Source organism: Solea solea, chromosome 9, assembly GCF_958295425.1.
Source record: "Solea solea chromosome 9, fSolSol10.1, whole genome shotgun sequence".
NCBI lineage: Eukaryota > Metazoa > Chordata > Actinopteri > Pleuronectiformes > Soleidae > Solea > Solea solea.
The window spans coordinates 21,429,903-21,452,198 of NC_081142.1; the positions used below are offsets into that span (position 1 = coordinate 21,429,903).

Below are 22,296 nucleotides of genomic sequence, written 5' to 3' on the forward strand. Positions count from 1 at the left end.
CTGCACCAACCACAACTACTGCTCCAACCACAACTACTGCACCGACCACAACTACTACTGCCCCAACCACAACAACTACTACACCAACCACGACAACTACTGCCCCAACCACAACAACTACTGCCCCAACTACAACTGCACCAACCACAACAAATACTGCCCCAACCACAACTACTACTGCTCCAACCACAACAACTACTGCCCCAACCACAACTACTACTGCTCCAACCACAACTACTACTGCACCAACCACAACTACTGCATCAACCACAACAACTACTGCCCCAACCACAACTACTACTGCTCCAACCACAACAACTACTGCTCCAATCACAACAACTGCACCGACCACAACAACTACTACTACAACCACATCTACTGCTCCAACCACAACTACTGCACCGACCACAACAACTACTGTCCCTACCACAACTACTGCTCCAACCACAACTACTGCACCGACCACAACTACTACTGCCCCAACCACAACAACTACTACACCAACCACAACTACCACTGCTCCTACCACAACTACTGCTCCAACCCCAACTACTGCACCGACCACAACTACTACTGCCCCAACCACAACAACTACTACACCAACCACGACAACTACTGCCCCAACCACAACAACTACTGCCCCAACTACAACTGCACCAACCACAACAACTACTGCCCCAACTACAACTGCACCAACCACAACAACTACTGCCCCAACCACAACTACTACTGCTCCAACCACAACTACTACTGCTCCAACCACAACTACTACTGCACCAACCACAACTACTGCATCAACCACAACTACTACTGCACCGACCACAACAACTACTACTACAACCACAACTACTGCTCCAACCACAACTACTGCACCGACCACAACAACTACTGTCCCTACCACAACTACTGCTCCAACCACAACAACTACTACACCAACCACGACAACTACTGCCCCAACCACGACAACTACTGCCCCAACCACAACTACTACTGCACCGACAACAACAACTACTGCCTCAACCACAACTTCCACTGCTCCAACCACAACAACTACTGCTCCAACCACAACTACTGCTCCAACCACAACAACTACTGCATCAACCACGACAACTACTGCTCCAACCACTACTACTGCTCAAACCACAACAACTGCACCGACCACAACAACTACTGCATCAACCACGACAACTACTGCCCCAACCACAACTACTACTGCACCGACCACAACAACTACTGCCCCAACCACAACTACTACTGCTCCAATCACAACAACTACTGCCCCAACTACAACTACTATGGCACCAACCACAACAACTACTGCCCCAACCACAACAACTACAACTACTACTGCACCAACCACTACAACGACTGCTCCAATCACTACAACTACTGCCCAAACTACAACAACCACTGCCTCAACTACAACAACCACTGCACCAACTACAACTACTACTGCTCCAACCACAACTACTATTGCCCCAACCACAACTACTACTGCACCAACCACAACAACTACTGCCCCAACCACAACTACCACTGCTCCAACCACAACAACTACTGCTCCAACCACAACTACTGCACCGACCACAACAACTACTGCATCAACCACGACAACTACTGCTCCAACCACTACTACTGCTCAAACCACAACAACTACTGCCCCAACCACAACTACTACTGCCCCAACCACAACTACCACTGCTCCAACCACAACAACTACTGCTCCAACCACAACTACTGCTCCAACCACAACTACTGCACCGACCACAACAACTACTGCATCAACCACGACAACTACTGCTCCAACCACTACTACTGCTCAAACCACAACAACTACTGCCCCAACCACAACTACTACTGCTCCAACCACAACTACTGCCCCAACCACAACAACTACTGCCCCAACCACAACAACTACTGCCCCAACCACAACAACTACTGCAACAACCACAACTACTGCACCAACCACAACTACTGCTCCAACCACCACAACTACTGCACCAACCACAACTACTACTGCCCCAACCACAACTACTACTGCACCAACCACAACAACTACTGCCCCAACCACAACTACCAATGCTCCAACCACAACAACTACTGCTCCAACCACAACTACTGCTCCAACCACAACTACTGCACCGACCACAACAACTACTGCATCAACCACGACAACTACTGCTCCAACCACTTCTACTGCTCAAACCACAACAACTGCACCGACCACAACAACTACTGCATCAACCACGACAACTATTGCTCCAACCACAACTACTGCACCGACCACAACAACTACTGTCCCAACCACAACTACTGCTCCAACCACAACAACTACTGCATCAACCACAACAATTACTGCTCCAACCACAACTACTGCACCGACCACAACAACTACTGTCCCAACCACAACCACTGCTCCAACCACAACTACTGCACCGACCACAACAACTACTACACCAACCATGACAACTACTGCCCCAACCACGACAACTACTGCCCCAACCACAACTAGTACTGCACCGACCACAACAACTACTGCCCCAACCACAACTACTACTGCTCCAATCACAACAACTACGGCCCCAACTACAACTACTCCTGCACCAACCACAACAACTACTGCCCCAACCACAACAACTACTGCCCCATCCACAACTACTACTGCCCCAACCACAACTACTACTGCTCCAACCACAACAACTACAACTACTACTGCACCAACCACTACAACGACTGCTCCAACCACTACAACTACTGCCCAAACTACAACAACCACTGCCCCAACTACAACAACCACTGCACCAACCACAACTACTACTGCTCCAACCACAACTACTACTGTTCCAACGACAACTACTGCACTAACCACTACAACTACTGCTCAAATCACAACAACTACTCCCCCAACTACAACTGCACCAACCACAACTACTGCCCCAACCACAACAACTACTGCCCCAACCACAACAACTACTGCAACAACCACAACTACTGCACCAACCACAACTACTGCTCCAACCACCACAACTACTGCACCAACCACAACTACTACTGCACCAACCACGACAACTACTGCACCAACCACAACTACTACTGCACCGACCACAACAACTACTGCACCAACCACGACAACTTCTGTCGCAACCACAACAACTACTGCCCCAACCACAACAACTACTGCCCCATCCACAACTGCTCTAACTACAACTACTGCTCCAACCACCACAACTACTGCACCAACCACAACTTCTACTGCACCAACCACGACAACTACTGCCCCAACCACGACAACTACTGCCCAAACCACAACTACTACTGCACCGACCACAACTACTGCCCCAACCACAACTACTACTGCTCCAATCACAACAACTACTGCCCCAACTACAACTACTACTGCTTCAACCTCAACAACTACTACTCCAGCCACAACTACTGCTCCAACCACAACTACTGCACCGACCACAACAACTACTGTCCCTACCACAACTACTGCTCCAACCACAACTACTGCACCGACCACAACAACTACTACACCAACCATGACAACTACTGCCCCAACCACAACAACTACTGCACCAACCACAACAACTACTGCCCCAACCACTACTGCATCGACCACAACAACTACTGCATCAACCACGACAACTACTGTCCCAACCACAACTACTGCACCGACCACAACTACTGTCCCAACCACAACTACTGCCCCAACTATAACTACTACTGCACCAACCACAACTACTACTGCACCGACCACAACAACTACTGCACCAACCACGACAACTACTGTCGCAACCACAACAACTACTGCCCCAACCACAACAACTACTGCCCCATCCACAACTGCTCTAACTACAACTACTGCTCCAACCACCACAACTACTGCACCAACCACAACTTCTACTGCACCAACCACGACAACTACTGCCCCAACCACGACAACTACTGCCCAAACCACAACTACTACTGCTCCAACCACAACTACTACTGCTCCAATCACAACAACTACTGCCCCAACTACAACTACTACTGCTTCAACCTCAACAACTACTACTCCAGCCACAACTACTGCTCCAACCACAACTACTGCACCGACCACAACAACTACTGTCCCTACCACAACTACTGCTCCAACCACAACTACTGCACCGACCACAACAACTACTACACCAACCATGACAACTACTGCCCCAACCACAACAACTACTGCACCAACCACAACAACTACTGCCCCAACCACTACTGCATCGACCACAACAACTACTGCATCAACCACGACAACTACTGTCCCAACCACAACTACTGCACCAACCACAACAACTACTGCCCCAACTATAACAACTACAGCCCCAACCACAACTACTACTGCACCAACCACAACAACAACTGCCCCAACCACAACTACCACTGCTCCTACCACAACAACTACTGCTCCAACCACAACTACTGCTCCAACCACAACTACTGTACCAACCACAACAACTACTACACCAACCACGACAACTACTGCCCCAACCACAACTACTACTGCACCGACCACAACAACTACTGCCCCAACCACAACAACTACTGCCCCAACTACAACTACTACTGCACCAACCACTACAACGACTGCTCCAACCACTACAACTACTGCCCAAACTACAACAACCACTGCCCCAACTACAACAACCACTGCACCAACCACAACTACTACTGCTCCAACCACAACTACTACTGTTCCAACGACAACTACTGCACTAACCACTACAACTACTGCTCCAATCACAACATCTACTGCCCCAACTACAACTGCACCATCCACAACTACTGCCCCAACCACAACAACTACTGCCCCAACCACAACAACTACTGCAACAACCACAACTACTGCACCAACCACAACTACTGCTCCAACCACCACAACTACTGCACCAACCACAACTACCACTGCTCCAACCACAACAACTACTGCTCCAACCACAACTACTGCTCCAACCACAACTACTGCACCGACCACAACAACTACTGCATCAACCACGACAACTACTGCCCCAACTACAACAACCACTGCCCCAACTACAACAACCACTGCACCAACCACAACCACTACTTCTCCAACCACAACTACTACTTCTCCAACCACAACTACTACTGTTCCAACGACAACTACTGCACCAACCACTGCAACTACTACCCCAACAACAACTACTGCTCTAACCACAACTACTGCAGCAACCACTACAACTACTACTTCAACTACAACAACTACTGCACCAACCACTACAACCACTGCACCAACCACAACAACTACTGCTCCAACCACAACTATTCCCCCAACCACAACAACTACTGCCCCAACCACAACAACTACTGCCCCAACCACAACAACTACTGCAACAACCCCAACTACTGCACCAACCACCACAACTACTGCACCAACCACAACTACTACTGCCCCAACCACAACTACTACTGCACCAACCACAACAACTACTGCCCCAACCACAACTACCAATGCTCCAACCACAACAACTACTGCTCCAACCACAACTACTGCTCCAACCACAACTACTGCACCGACCACAACAACTACTGCATCAACCACGACAACTACTGCTCCAACCACTACTACTGCTCAAACCACAACAACTGCACCGACCACAACAACTACTGCATCAACCACGACAACTACTGCTCCAACCACAACTACTGCACCGACCACAACAACTACTGTCCCAACCACAACTACTGCTCCAACCACAACTACTGCACCGACCACAACAACTACTGCATCAACCACAACAATTACTGCTCCAACCACAACTACTGCACCGACCACAACAACTACTGTCCCAACCACAACCACTGCTCCAACCACAACTACTGCACCGACCACAACAACTACTACACCAACCATGACAACTACTGCCCCAACCACGACAACTACTGCCCCAACCACAACTAGTACTGCACCGACCACAACAACTACTGCCCCAACCACAACTACTACTGCTCCAATCACAACAACTACGGCCCCAACTACAACTACTCCTGCACCAACCACAACAACTACTGCCCCAACCACAACAACTACTGCCCCAACCACAACTACTACTGCCCCAACCACAACTACTACTGCTCCAACCACAACAACTACAACTACTACTGCACCAACCACTACAGCGACTGCTCCAACCACTACAACTACTGCCCAAACTACAACAACCACTGCCCCAACTACAACAACCACTGCACCAACCACAACTACTACTGCTCCAACCACAACTACTACTGTTCCAACGACAACTACTGCACTAACCACTACAACTACTGCTCCAATCACAACAACTACTGCCCCAACTACAACTGCACCATCCACAACTACTGCCCCAACCACAACAACTACTGCCCCAACCACAACAACTACTGCAACAACCACAACTACTGCACCAACCACAACTACTGCTCCAACCACCACAACTACTGCACCAACCACAACTACCACTGCTCCAACCACAACAACTACTGCTCCAACCACAACTACTGCTCCAACCACAACTACTGCACCGACCACAACAACTACTGCATCAACCACGACAACTACTGCCCCAACTACAACAACCACTGCCCCAACTACAACAACCACTGCACCAACCACAACCACTACTTCTCCAACCACAACTACTACTTCTCCAACCACAACTACTACTGTTCCAACGACAACTACTGCACCAACCACTGCAACTACTACCCCAACAACAACTACTGCTCTAACCACAACTACTGCAGCAACCACTACAACTACTACTTCAACTACAACAACTACTGCACCAACCACTACAACCACTGCACCAACCACAACAACTACTGCTCCAACCACAACTACTGCTCCAACCACAACTACTGCACCGACCACAACAACTACTGCATCAACCACGACAACTACTGCTCCAACCACTACTACTGCTCAAACCACAACAACTACTACCCCAACCACAACTACTACTGCTCCAACCACAACTACTGCCCCAACCACAACAACTACTGCCCCAACCACAACAACTACTGCAACAACCACAACAACTGCACCGACCACAACAACTACTGTCCCAACCACAACTACTGCTCCAACCACAACTACTGCCCCAACCACGACAACTACTGCCCCAACCACAACTAGTACTGCACCAACCACAACAACTACTGCCCCAACCACAACTACTACTGCTCCAATCACAACAACTACTGCCCCAACTACAACTACTCCTGCACCAACCACAACAACTACTGCCCCAACCACAACTTCTACTGCCCCAACCACAACTACTACTGCTCCAACCACAACAACTACAACTACTACTGCACCAACCACTACAACAACTGCTCCAACCACTACAACTACTGCCCAAACTACAACAACCACTGCCCCAACTACAACAACCACTGCACCGACCACAACTACTACTGCTCCAACCACAACTACTACTGTTCCAACGACAACTACTGCACTAACCACAACTACTGCTCAAATCACAACTACTCCCCCAACTACAACTGCACCAACCACAACTACTGTCCAAACCACAACAACTACTTCCCCAACCACAACTACTTCCTCATCCACAACTGCTCCAACTACAACAACTACTGCTCCAACCACCACAACTACTGCACCAACCACAACTACTACTGCACCAACCACGACAACTACTGTCCCAACCATAACTACTACTGCTCCAATCATAACAACTACTGCATCAACTACAACTACTGCCCCAACTTTAACTACTACTGCACCAACCACAACTACTGCCCCAACCACAACAACTACTTCCTCATCCACAACTGCTCCAACTACAACAACTACTGCTCCAACCACCACAACTACTGCACCAACCACAACTACTACTGCACCAACCACGACAACTACTGTCCCAACCACAACTACTACTGCTCCAATCACAACAACTACTTCCCCAACTACAACTACTACTGCACCAACCACAACAACTACTACTCCAACCACAACTACTGCTACAACCACAACTACTGCACCGACCACAACAACTACTGTCCCTACCACAACTACTGCTCCAACCACAACTACTGCACCGACCACAACAACTACTGCATCAACCACGACAACTACTGTCCCAACCACAACTACTGCACCGACCACAACAACTACTGCCCCAACTACAACAACCACTGCCCCAACTACAACAACCACTGCACCAACCACAACTACTACTTCTCCAACCACATCTACTACTGTTCCAACGACAACTACTACTGCTCCAATCACAACAACTACTGCCCCAACCACAACAACTACTGCCCCAACCACAACTACTACTGCTCCAACCACAACAACTACTGCTCCAATCACAACAACTACTGCCCCAACCACAACTACTACTGCTCCAACCACAACTACTGCTCCAGCCACAACTACTGCTCCAACCACAACTACTGCACTGACCACAACAACTACTGCATCAACCACGACAACTACTTCCCCAACCACAACTACTACTGCACCAACCACAACAACTACTACTCCAACCTCAACTACTGCTACAACCACAACTACTGCACCGACCACAACAACTACTGTCCCTAACACAACTACTGCTCCAACCACAACAACTACAACTACTACTGCACCAACCACTACAGCGACTGCTCCAACCACTACAACTACTGCCCAAACTACAACAACCACTGCCCCAACTACAACAACCACTGCACCAACCACAACTACTACTGCTCCAACCACAACTACTACTGTTCCAACGACAACTACTGCACTAACCACTACAACTACTGCTCCAATCACAACTACTGCCCCAACTACAACTGCACCATCCACAACTACTGCCCCAACCACAACAACTACTGCCCCAACCACAACAACTACTGCAACAACCACAACTACTGCACCAACCACAACTACTGCTCCAACCACCACAACTACTGCACCAACCACAACTACCACTGCTCCAACCACAACAACTACTGCTCCAACCACAACTACTGCTCCAACCCCAACTACTGCACCGACCACAACAACTACTGCATCAACCACGACAACTACTGCCCCAACTACAACAACCACTGCCCCAACTACAACAACCACTGCACCAACCACAACCACTACTTCTCCAACCACAACTACTACTTCTCCAACCACAACTACTACTGTTCCAACGACAACTACTGCACCAACCACTGCAACTACTACCCCAACAACAACTACTGCTCTAACCACAACTACTGCAGCAACCACTACAACTACTACTTCAACTACAACAACTACTGCACCAACCACTACAACCACTGCACCAACCACAACAACTACTGCTCCAACCACAACTACTGCTCCAACCACAACTACTGCACCGACCACAACAACTACTGCATCAACCACGACAACTACTGCTCCAACCACTACTACTGCTCAAACCACAACAACTACTACCCCAACCACAACTACTACTGCTCCAACCACAACTACTGCCCCAACCACAACAACTACTGCCCCAACCACAACAACTACTGCAACAACCACAACAACTGCACCGACCACAACAACTACTGTCCCAACCACAACTACTGCTCCAACCACAACTACTGCCCCAACCACGACAACTACTGCCCCAACCACAACTAGTACTGCACCAACCACAACTACTGCCCCAACCACAACTACTACTGCTCCAATCACAACAACTACTGCCCCAACTACAACTACTCCTGCACCAACCACAACAACTACTGCCCCAACCACAACTTCTACTGCCCCAACCACAACTACTACTGCTCCAACCACAACAACTACAACTACTACTGCACCAACCACTACAACAACTGCTCCAACCACTACAACTACTGCCCAAACTACAACAACCACTGCCCCAACTACAACAACCACTGCACCGACCACAACTACTACTGCTCCAACCACAACTACTACTGTTCCAACGACAACTACTGCACTAACCACAACTACTGCTCAAATCACAACTACTCCCCCAACTACAACTGCACCAACCACAACTACTGTCCAAACCACAACAACTACTTCCCCAACCACAACTACTTCCTCATCCACAACTGCTCCAACTACAACAACTACTGCTCCAACCACCACAACTACTGCACCAACCACAACTACTACTGCACCAACCACGACAACTACTGTCCCAACCACAACTACTACTGCTCCAATCATAACAACTACTGCATCAACTACAACTACTGCCCCAACTTTAACTACTACTGCACCAACCACAACTACTGCCCCAACCACAACAACTACTTCCTCATCCACAACTGCTCCAACTACAACAACTACTGCTCCAACCACCACAACTACTGCACCAACCACAACTACTACTGCACCAACCACGACAACTACTGTCCCAACCACAACTACTACTGCTCCAATCACAACAACTACTTCCCCAACTACAACTACTACTGCACCAACCACAACAACTACTACTCCAACCACAACTACTGCTACAACCACAACTACTGCACCGACCACAACAACTACTGTCCCTACCACAACTACTGCTCCAACCACAACTACTGCACCGACCACAACAACTACTGCATCAACCACGACAACTACTGTCCCAACCACAACTACTGCACCGACCACAACAACTACTGCCCCAACTACAACAACCACTGCCCCAACTACAACAACCACTGCACCAACCACAACTACTACTTCTCCAACCACATCTACTACTGTTCCAACGACAACTACTACTGCTCCAATCACAACAACTACTGCCCCAACCACAACAACTACTGCCCCAACCACAACTACTACTGCTCCAACCACAACAACTACTGCTCCAATCACAACAACTACTGCCCCAACCACAACTACTACTGCTCCAACCACAACTACTGCTCCAGCCACAACTACTGCTCCAACCACAACTACTGCACTGACCACAACAACTACTGCATCAACCACGACAACTACTTCCCCAACCACAACTACTACTGCACCAACCACAACAACTACTACTCCAACCTCAACTACTGCTACAACCACAACTACTGCACCGACCACAACAACTACTGTCCCTAACACAACTACTGCTCCAACCACAACTACTGCACCGACCACAACAACTACTACACCAACCACGACAACTACTGCCCCAACCACAACAACTACTGCACCAACCACAACAACTACTGCACCAACTACTGCCCCTACCACAACTACTGCATCGACCACAACAACTACTGCATCAACCACGACAACTACTGTCCCAACTACAACTACTGCCCCAACTACAACAACCACTGCCCCAACTACAACAACCACTGCACCAACCACAACCACTACTTCTCCAACCACAACTACTACTTCTCCAACCACAACTACTACTGTTCCAACGACAACTACTGCACCAACCACTGCAACTACTACCCCAACAACAACTACTGCTCTAACCACAACTACTGCAGCAACCACTACAACTACTACTTCAACTACAACAACTACTGCACCAACCACTACAACCACTGCACCAACCACAACTACTACTTCTCCAACCACAACTACTACTGTTCCAACGACAACTACTGCACCAACCACTGCATCTACTACCCCAACAACAACTACTGCTCTAACCACTACTACTGCACCAACCATAACAACTACTACTCCAACCACAACTACTGCTATAACCACAATTACTGCAACGATCACAACAACTACTGTCCCTACCACAACTACTGCTCCAACCACAACTACTGCACCGACCACAACAACTACTACACCAACCACAAGAACTACTGCCCCAACCACAACTACTGCACCAACCACAACAACTACTGCCCCAACCACAACTACCACTGCTCCTACCACAACAACTACTGCTCCAACCACAACTACTGCATCGACCACAACAACTACTGCATCAACCACGACAACTACTGTCCCAACTACAACTACTGCCCCAACTACAACAACCACTGCCCCAACTACAACAACCACTGCACTAACCACAACTACTACTTCTCCAACCACAACTACTACTGTTCCAACGACAACTACTGCACCAACCACTGCAACTACTACCCCAACAACAACTACTGCTCTAACCACAACTACTGCAGCAACCACTACAACTACAACAACTACTGCACCAACCACTACGACGACTGCTCCAACCACAACTACTACTGCTCCAACCACTACAACTACTGCACCAACCACTACGACTGCTCCAACCACAACTACTGTACCAACTACTACAACTACTGCCCCAACTACAACTATTGCTCCAATCACAACGGCTGCACAAACAACTACAACTACTGCCCCAACCACAACTGCAATAGCTCCAACTACAACAACTACTGCTCAAATCACTTCAACCACTGCTTCAACCACAACCATGACTGCTGCTGCAACTGCAACATCTACAGCCCCAACAACTGCTGAGGTAACTACAGCAACTACTGCCCCAACAACCACAACAACTGCTGCTGCAACTGCAGCAACTACTGCCCCAACAACCAAATCAACTTCTGCTGCAAGTGCAATAACTACTGCTCGACCCACAACAACTACTGCAGCAATCACTACAATGACTGCACCAACCAGTACAACTGCTCCAACCACAACAACTACTGCTCCAACCAGAACTACTGCTCCAACCACAACAACTGCACCAAGCACTACAACTACTGTCCCAACTACAACTGCCCCAACCACTACAACTACTGTCCCAACTAGAACTGCCCCAACCACTACAACTACTGCAACAACCACTACGACTGCTCCAACCACAGCAACTACTGCCCCAACTACAACAACTACTGCAGCAATCACTACAACTACTGCTCCAACAACAACTACAACTACTCTAACCACTATTACTGCTCCAACCACAACAACTACTGCCCCAACTACAACAATTACTGCAGCAACCACTACAGCTACTGCTCCAACCACTACAACTACTGCACCAACTACAACAACTACTACCCCAATAACCACAACAACTGCTGCAGCAACTGCAACAAGTACTGCCCCCACAACCACACCTGCTGCGGAAACTACATCAACAGCTGCAGCAACAATGACTATTGCCCCTTCAACAACAACAACTGCTGCTCCAACTACATCTTCCTCCAGTGATGCTTGTTGTGGTAAACTGGGTATGGTCCATCTCATGTTCGGACTTGTTTTCTTTGTACTATTGTAGTACTTTGTCATGGATGAATGGCTTTCAAGTCACCTCATTGACTTTCTTGGTATTTTTTTAAGCCACTTTGCCTTGTTACTTTTAAAGCTTGCAGTAGAAAGGACTTACACTACAGAAAATATGAAACAAGGAAACCAATACTTGATTGGAAAATGCCTGCACAGATATGAGTGACTTAAAGAAGTTTAATTTAAGGTTACATACACATATTTAAAAAATATTTATTGTGGTTATATTGTATTTCTTGTTTATTGTTTGCTGCATTCACTTATCCTTAAGCTACCAAATTGTGTAAAAGTTAATATTCTGTGTATTTAAAGAAATAAATGGATGAAGGTTTTCTTCTGGTCTTCCTACTTTGATTAGTGAGCCAATGCAGAAGCACCTTATCTATTCCAGGAACCAAATAAAAGCAAATATTCTATGATAACTCTCATTGAAAAATTAGAGTGTACTATAGCTGAATACTTCTTCTTAAAATAAATTTAAAAAAAAAGTCTCACCAACAACAACACATCATTGAAATCAACCAATAACTGTAAATGAGCTGCTCTTTCTCTAAGTTTCCTCATGTTGTTCATCTGTAATATTTACTATACAGTATACCGAAAACTGTTGTAACTGTGATTTTATTTCTAAAATGTTGACGAAATTAAAAAAAAACATAAAAAATTCTGAATGTAAAGACTTACAAGTGGAGTACAAACTTATACGAGTGGAGGTAGGAGAACACAGGTAGACTACAACTTGTGTAGACGATGTAATCTGAAGGAGATCAGTGCAAAGTAGTGGTGGGTGAGAGTGTAGCAAGTCAGCATCGGATGGTGGTTTGCAGGATGAATCTGGTGACAAGGAAGACGAAGAGGACAAAGGCAGAACAAAGGACAAAGTGGTGGAAGCTGAAAAGAGAGGACTGTTCTGTGGCTTTCAGGGAGGAGTTGAGAAAGAATCTGGGTGGTCAGGGAGAGCTCCCAGATGACTGGACAACTACAGCTAATGTAATCAGGGAGACAGGTTGGAGAGTACTTGGTGTGTCGTCTGGAAGGAAAGTAGATAAGGAGACTTGGTGGTGGAATGGGGAAGTGCAGGAGTATATAAAGAGAAAGAGGTTAGCAAAGAAAAAGTGGGACACTAAGGAGACTGAAGAGAGATGACAGGAGTACAGTACAGGGAAATAAAGGTAAAGGTAGAGGTGGCAAAGGCCAAACAAAGGGCGTATGATGACTTGTATGCTTGTTTGGAAAGTAAGGAGGGAGAGAATGATTTATACAGGTTGGCAAAACAGAGAGATAGAGATGGGAAAGACGTCCAGCAGGTTCGGGTGATTAAGGATAAAGAGGGACGTGTTGACAGGTGCCACAGAAGTAATGGGAAGATGGAAAGAGAACTTTGAAGAGCTACTGAATGAGGAAAATTAAAGAGAGCAAAGGGTAGAAGAGTTGACTACTGTGAACCATGAAGTAGCAGAGATTAGTAAAGATGAAGTAAGGGGGGGGGGGGGGGGGCACTGAAGAGGATGAAGAATGGAAAGGCAGCTGGTCCTGATGATATACCTGTGGAGGTATGGAAGTGTCTAGGAGAGGAGGCAGTAAAGTTAGACTATTCAACAGGATCTTAGAGAGTGAGGGGATGCCTGAGGAATGGAGAAGAAGTGTGATGGTGCCCATTTTTTAGAATAAGGGAGATGTTCAGGATTGCAGTAACTATAGAGGAATAAAGTTGATGAGCCATTGAATGAGGTAGTAGAGTAGTGGAAACTAGACTGAGAGCAGAAGTCAGCATTTGTGAGCAACAGTATGGTTTCATGCCTAGAAAGGGTACTACAGATGCAGAATTTGCTTTAAGAATGCTGGTAGAGAAATAAAGAGAAGGTCAGAGGGAGCTGCATTGTGCCTTTTTAGATCTGGAAAAAGCCTATGACAGGGTGCCGAGAGAGGAACTATGGTACTGTATGAGGAAGTCTGGAGTGGCAGAGAAGTACGTTAGACTGGTGCAGGACATGTATGCCAACTGTGACACAGCGGTGAGGTGTGCTGTAGGTGTGACAGAGAAGTTCAAGGTGGAGGTGGGACTACATCAGGGTTCGGCTCTGAGTCCCTTCTTGTTTGCGGTGGTGATGGACAGACTGACAGATGAGGTTAGACAGGAATCTCCATGGACTATGATGTTTGCAGATGACATTGTGATCTGTGGTGAGAGCAGGGACCAGGTGGAGGAAAAGCTCAAGAGGTGGAGATATGCTCTAGAAAGGAGAGGAATGAAGGTTAGTCGCAGCAAGACAGAATATATGTGTGTGAATGAGAGGAACCCAAGTGGAACCATGAGGCTACAGGGAGTGGAGATAAAGAAGGTGGAGGATTTTAAGTATTTAGGGTCAACAGTCCAGAGCAGTGGAGATTGTGGAAAAGAGGTGAAGAAACATGAAGCAGAGCTGGAGGTAGCAGAGATGAAGATGTTGAGGTTTTGGGAGTGACGAAGATGGATAGGATCAGGAATTAGTCAATCAGAGGAACAGCACATGTTAGATGTTTTGGAGATAAGGTCAGAGAGGCCAGAATGAGTTTGGTCATGTACAGAGGAGGGATAGTGAGTATATTGGTAGAAGGATGCTGGGGTTGGAACTGCCAGTCAGGAGGTCTAAAGTAAGACCAAAGAGAAGGTTTATGGATGTAGTGAAAGAGGACATGAAGTTAGTTGGTGTGAGAGAGGGGGATACTGAGAACAGGGTGAGATGGAGGAGGTTGATTCGCTGTGGCGACCCCTGAAGGGAGCAGCCGAAAGGAAAAGAAGAAGAAGAAGAAGATACCGAAAACTGTTGCAACTGTGATTTTATTTCTAAAATGTTGATGAAATTAAAAAAAAAAAACACATAAAAAATTCTGAATGTAAAATCAAATAAACTATTTAATGATGAATCTTGTATTCGCTATACTGCAGTCTAAATGCATATTCAATTACAGGACACGTAAGTTATACCTTAATGAATCTTTATGAATGTTAAAAAAAAAAAAAAAAAAAAAGTTCTCATGTATGTTGCATTAAATCAGTGGTTCTCAAACATTTTGTACCAAGTAACACCAGAGAAAATAATGAGCTCTTGAAGTAACACCATTATCACCAACATTAAAATACAATGTTGTAAATAGGCTGAGCAAAGTCAGGTACAGGTATTTTCACAGGACGCAAATTTATTCCCAATAAGATAATTTGCTCTCTCATTATCCTCCTCACATATACTTCCCACACTGGTATAGTGAAATTTGATTAAAATGAGGCAAGACATGAGGTGACTAATTATCATTATTTTTTGGTTATTTGTTTCATTTTCTATGCACTCTGGTCAAAATTCCTCAGCTCTACTCCGATCACATACCATGGTATATACAGTAAAACATCTGATTTTCCACCAGAAGAAGCTCATGTACAGCACCATGGTATTAGATCACAAAATGATCACAATATGTTAATGTGACATACTGCTCCTTACGTTTGAGTTTGTGTTAGATCCAAAATGTTACCAGATATAAAAGGTATTGCATGACCTATTGATGAATACAAATCATGCATTTCCATTGTGTAATTGCAAAAAAACTAAATAATAGCATGGTTTTGGAATACTTGCAAGATAATAAATATCATATTCTTATTCATCAGTCAGTCATCATCTACCGCTTTTATCCTCTGCCAATCTCAGCTACATCGGGCGATAGGCGGGGTACACCCTGGACAGTTCGCCAGTCCATCGCAGGGCCACACACAGATAGAGACAAACAACCATTCACTCTCACACTCACTCCTATGGTCAATTTAGAGTGTCCAATTTACCTAATCCCCACATTGCATGTTTTTGGACTGTGGGAGGAAGCCGGAGAACCCGGAGAGAACCCACGCACACACGGGGAGAACATGCAAACTCCATGCAGAAAGGCCCTTGTTCCGAACCCGGGTCTTCTCGCTGCAAGGCGAGAGTGCTAACCACTACAGCACCGTGTGGCCCTATTCTATTCATACTGTAGTTAAATAAAATAAAATGATTTCCCTTTTAGACAACCATGGACATTTGATCAGATCAAGCCTTTTATTTTAGTATCTTTAATTCCCTAAAGATGTAAAGATTATGAACAGAAAATAAACATATTTTCTCTGTATGACCGAGGAATGCAATTCTGAATTTGTTCTGTTTCTGTTTGACAAAATATAGTTTTTCAGTCAATACAATGGACTCTTTTTTTCTTTGTTTTTGTTTCTGTTGAACAAAGTTCAAAGTCAATTCAGAAATTATGAATTTTAGTTATGGTAGTAGTTGTGGTTGGTGCAGTAGTAGTTGACTTTCTGGTTTATCAACTCATCCCTGAATTCTGCCCATTCATTTCATGAAAACTGGGTTTGTATTATAACTTAAGCTGCCACACCTAGTGCAAGATTCACAGAGAGGTTCAATGTCGTTTTCTTTCTAAACTGGTTCATGATTCATGGCTTTACTTAATTACATGTGCCTTTACAACAAAAGAGAGTGATTCATATCTTGACTGAACAGAAATAACAATAACATCAGCACAACAACAGGAAAGAAGTGTATATGTATATATATGACCTATGCTATTTTTACATACATACATACATATATATATGTATATGTATATGTATATGTATATGTATATATATGTAAAAATAGCATAGGGGATTGGCAGACAACATTTAAAAGAATCTATTATTTGATCATGAGCAAGCATCTGGGTCACATGGTGGCTAGTGGCCAGCGCTGTTGCCTTATAGCAAAAGGGTCTGAGTTCATGACCTTTCTGTGTGGAGTTTGGATGTTCTCCCTGTGCGCGCTTGTGTGTGTGAGTGTAATGAGTATGGCTAACTGTCCAGGGTGTACTCTGCCTTTTGCCCTATGTCTGCTGGGATTGGCTCCTGCGCCGTGCCAGCCTCCTGTGGAGGATAAAGCTGTTGACAATAAATTAATGAGCAAGCATCTCACTGCCCCCTTTTGGTGACATGACTGTTTACACCTGGTAGCAAGTGTATGTACAGATATCATGTAGCCTTAATTTAAATACGGGATGTTATGGAAGACCTCTTTATCCTGCTGGTTGGGACTATTTGAAGAGATATTATGCTAAAAAGATTGGTCAGCAGACAGAAACTTCAGACACGTCTTTTACATGGCTGCTCGTGTACAGGCTGCATATTTTAAGATACATCATCTGCAACCACAATTAACAATTCCAATGTGGCCGCATAAATACCAAATCTGCAGTGATAAGGCACCCAGATTCCAAAGAAAAAAAATCACATCAGGATTTCATAAAATAATGAGTTTGAGAGGGGGAGAGGCATGGCATGTTACCTGTCCTCTGACTATAAAAATCCTATAGCAGCATAACTACAAATTAGTCCAAGGCAGACCTAAGCCAGCTGTGTATACTGTATTAGCTATAACGTCCACTAAGTAAGGTAATTTAGGTCCACTTCTTCATGTATCGAGGCTGTATGAAAGACCAAATATTGTGTCAACAATCATTGTCAGTGAACACTGCGTTTCACATGTGACAGTTCAGCTCAACAATTTGTATTGAAGTAACAATATAGTTCTTGTGTTACTATCTGCAATGCATTTCTGGATCTAATTTAAACTAATCTAATCTAATCTCAGTGTTTCCAACTGATTTACAGACGAAAAAAAATCACCAGATCTGGATCAAAATCAACTCCAGTCAGTAACATGAATTTCATCTTGAGTGGTATTATTGTTTTCTATCATAATTTTTTTTTTCTCATTGCTGTTGAATTAAAAGCAGGTTTGGCAGGTTTACAAAATTCCAATGCTATAAACAGCGTGACATGTGAAAAGGACATTCTTTTATAAGTTATCATCAACAGGTAAATCGCCCTGTTAGAATTTACACTGCTAAAAAAATATATTTGATTTTGTGAGTTATTATTTAAGAAGTAAAATTAGGAAAATATAAAGACTAAATCCCTGTGGTGTGTTATACAAAGTTTTAGTTCTATAGATACTTTAAAAGGTCTATTTGTTATCATTACAGTAACTCAAGTTTTCCATTTGAGTCTCACATCTATAACTTCCCATGTTTTTACCTCTACAAATATGTGTTGTCTTAATATCTTTTAGTGACGTTTAATATTATATTGTTTTTTTAAAGGTTTCTGTGTGCGCAATACTAACACAAGTAAACACTGACAAATTTGAATGGTGGGAGGAATTGACTTGATGTGTGACTGAGACAAAAGAGGGACTGACGCTATGAATAATCTCAGAAACAAGAACACACCCAGTACCTGAATCTTTTAGACATGCATGTGTTAAAAATATATTCAACACCTGTACAGTATATAAAGAGTGTCTGTGATAATCAGCATCAAGACAGACTAGTCCACAGTATTTACTGAGAGTGTACGTCATGATGAAGCAGCTCCTTTTCTTTCTGTCTGAACAACCACAAAGTCCTATGGTAAATGCATAAAGTCAACAAACTAATAACAATACCATGAATATTACGTACAGACATGAGAATGTCCCAATGCCAATGTCAATTGAGGAAACGAAAGCTTCTCAGCGCAAAATAAAATCTCAGGAATTCAGAGCCAGGAAAAAAAATCAGGAAAAATTATCTAATTAATTTAGAAAAAAATAGCTTTTTTAAAATGATTTTAAATGAATGCAATACACTTCTGTCTTTGAACTTAAATGTTTTGAGACCTAACCTAATGTAAAGTTGAAGACCCTACACTTTAGATTTTGAATGCACTCATCCATATTTCTCTTCACTTTACAGCTGGAGGACTTGTGTGTCAGATTTGCACAGATGACGATTGTACAAGCGCAATGCCACTGACATGTGACACAGAGACAATGTGTATAACTGCTGCCATTACAGGTACTTTTTTCCAACACATTCATTTGTTACTACTCATTGACAAACAAGTGGGCTTTGAATAATATAATTAACAAACTGCATTTTGACTCTGCAGCGGTTTCATCTGGAACTCCTGGAACCCAAATCTTCAAAGCATGTGCATCGTCCTCCCTGTGTCCACTCACAGGCTCCCAGACATTTTCTGTTAACTTGGGTGTTTCAAGTGCACTTGCATCTGCTACGTGCTGCGACTCAGATAACTGCAACTCAGCCAATCTATCTTGTAAGTACAGGTAGATGATTATCACATTTAATGCTAATGATAAGGAGAGAGATAATGTTCTCAATTTGTCATAAACATAATGTCATTATTTTCTGTTTCAGTCCCCACTACTCCATCACCCAACAGCTTACTGTGTTATGTATGTGACCCTGCCACCTCTCTATGCACCACTTCAATCACATGTACTGGAACAGAGGATCGCTGCTTTCAAGCAAGCCGTGAGTCATCTTCTTATATCTTTTACTTATTTTGGCATTTTGGCATCAATTTAGCTGTGTTCCCATACTCAAATGTCACGGTTGAAATTAGTTTGACTGTTTTTCTTAAGTTTGTGGCTGCTATGTTTCTTTCACCGAAATTTCCAATATCTATACTGAAATATATACAATATACATACTAAACACACAGACATGTGTGCGTGCGTGTGTGTTCAGAATATAGACTGATTGATTGTTGGAGTTTTAAACTAAATAAATGAATAAATAAAATAAATAGAGGTTGAAACACCAAGGCAATTAATTCCACAGAAGATACATTAAGTGTTAAACAAATTGGAAATGATTTTTCATCTTCAGTGTCAGATGGTGCCATGACTTCTCCTGCCTTTGGTTGTGCATCTACAAACATGTGTGCAGCATCTGCCAGCCTGGGGACACTCCCTTTTATGCAAGATGTTGGCAGTGTAAGCAGTGGACCTGCCTGTTGTGGAACAAATCTATGTAATACTCTCACAGCAACAACTACAGCTCCAACCACAAACACTCCAACCACAAGTACTGCTCCAACCACAACTACTACTTCTCCAACCACAACAACCACTACAACTACTGCACCAACCACTACAACTACTGCTCAAACTACAACAACTACTGCATCAACTACAACTGCTGCAACCACAACTACTACTGCTCCAACCACAACAACTACTGCAGCAAACACTACAAATACTGCAGCAAACACTACAAATACTGCTCCAACCACAACAACTACTGCTCCAGCCAGAACAACTACTGCACCAACCACTACAACTTCTGCTTCAACCACAACTACTACTGCTCCATCTACAACTACTGCCCCAACCACAACTACTACTGCTCCAACCACAACTACCGCACCAACCACTACAACTACGGCCCCAACTACAACTACTGCTCCAACCACAACTACTGCAGCAGCCACTACAGCTACTGCTGCAACCACAACTACTACTGCTCCAACTACAATAAATACTGCACCAACCACTATAACTACTGCTCCAGCCACAACAACTACTGCTCCAACCACAACAACTACTGCTTCAAGCACAACTACTACTGCTCCAACTACAATGATTACTGCATCAACTACAACTGCTCCAACCACAACTACTGCTCCATCTACAACTACTGCTCCAACCACAACTACTGCACCAACCACTACAACTACTGCTCCAACTACAACTACTACTCCAACCACAACTACTACGGACCTAACCACAACCACAACTGCTCTAGACACAACTACTTCTGCCCCAACCACAACAACTACTGCCTCAACCACTACAACTACTGCCCCAACCACAACAACTACTGCTCCAACTACAACTACTGCCCCATCCACAACAACTACTTCTCCAACCACAACTACTGCAGCAACTACTACAACTACTGCTGCAACCACAACTACTACTGCTCCAACTACAATAACTCCTGCCCCAACCACAACAACTACTGCTCCAACTACAACGACTACTGCATCAACTACAACTGCTCCAACCACAACTACTACTGCCCCAACCACACAAACTACTGCTCCAACTACAACTGTTGCTCCAACAACAACTACTGCACCAACCAATTCAACTACTGCCCCAACTACAACCACTACTGTTCCAACCACAACTACTGCAGCAACAACT

The 22,296-nt window shown here is 44.9% G+C and overlaps 2 protein-coding genes across 2 annotated transcripts; both read left to right on the forward strand.

Annotated features, from left to right (window-relative positions):
* Window positions 1-4,925: 4,925 nt before the first annotated feature.
* On the forward strand, window positions 4,926-8,942 carry LOC131465718 (mucin-2-like; the record flags this gene model as incomplete). Its single annotated transcript, XM_058638587.1, has 4 exons — window positions 4,926-5,453; window positions 5,787-6,272; window positions 6,783-7,466; window positions 7,911-8,942. Coding segments are annotated over 4 exons (2,730 nt in total), but the record flags the coding sequence as incomplete, so codon positions are not given.
* Window positions 8,943-21,024: 12,082 nt separating this feature from the next.
* Window positions 21,025-22,296, forward strand: LOC131465719 (mucin-5AC-like; the record flags this gene model as incomplete). Its single annotated transcript, XM_058638588.1, has 1 exon — window positions 21,025-22,296. A coding segment is annotated over exon 1 (1,272 nt), but the record flags the coding sequence as incomplete, so codon positions are not given.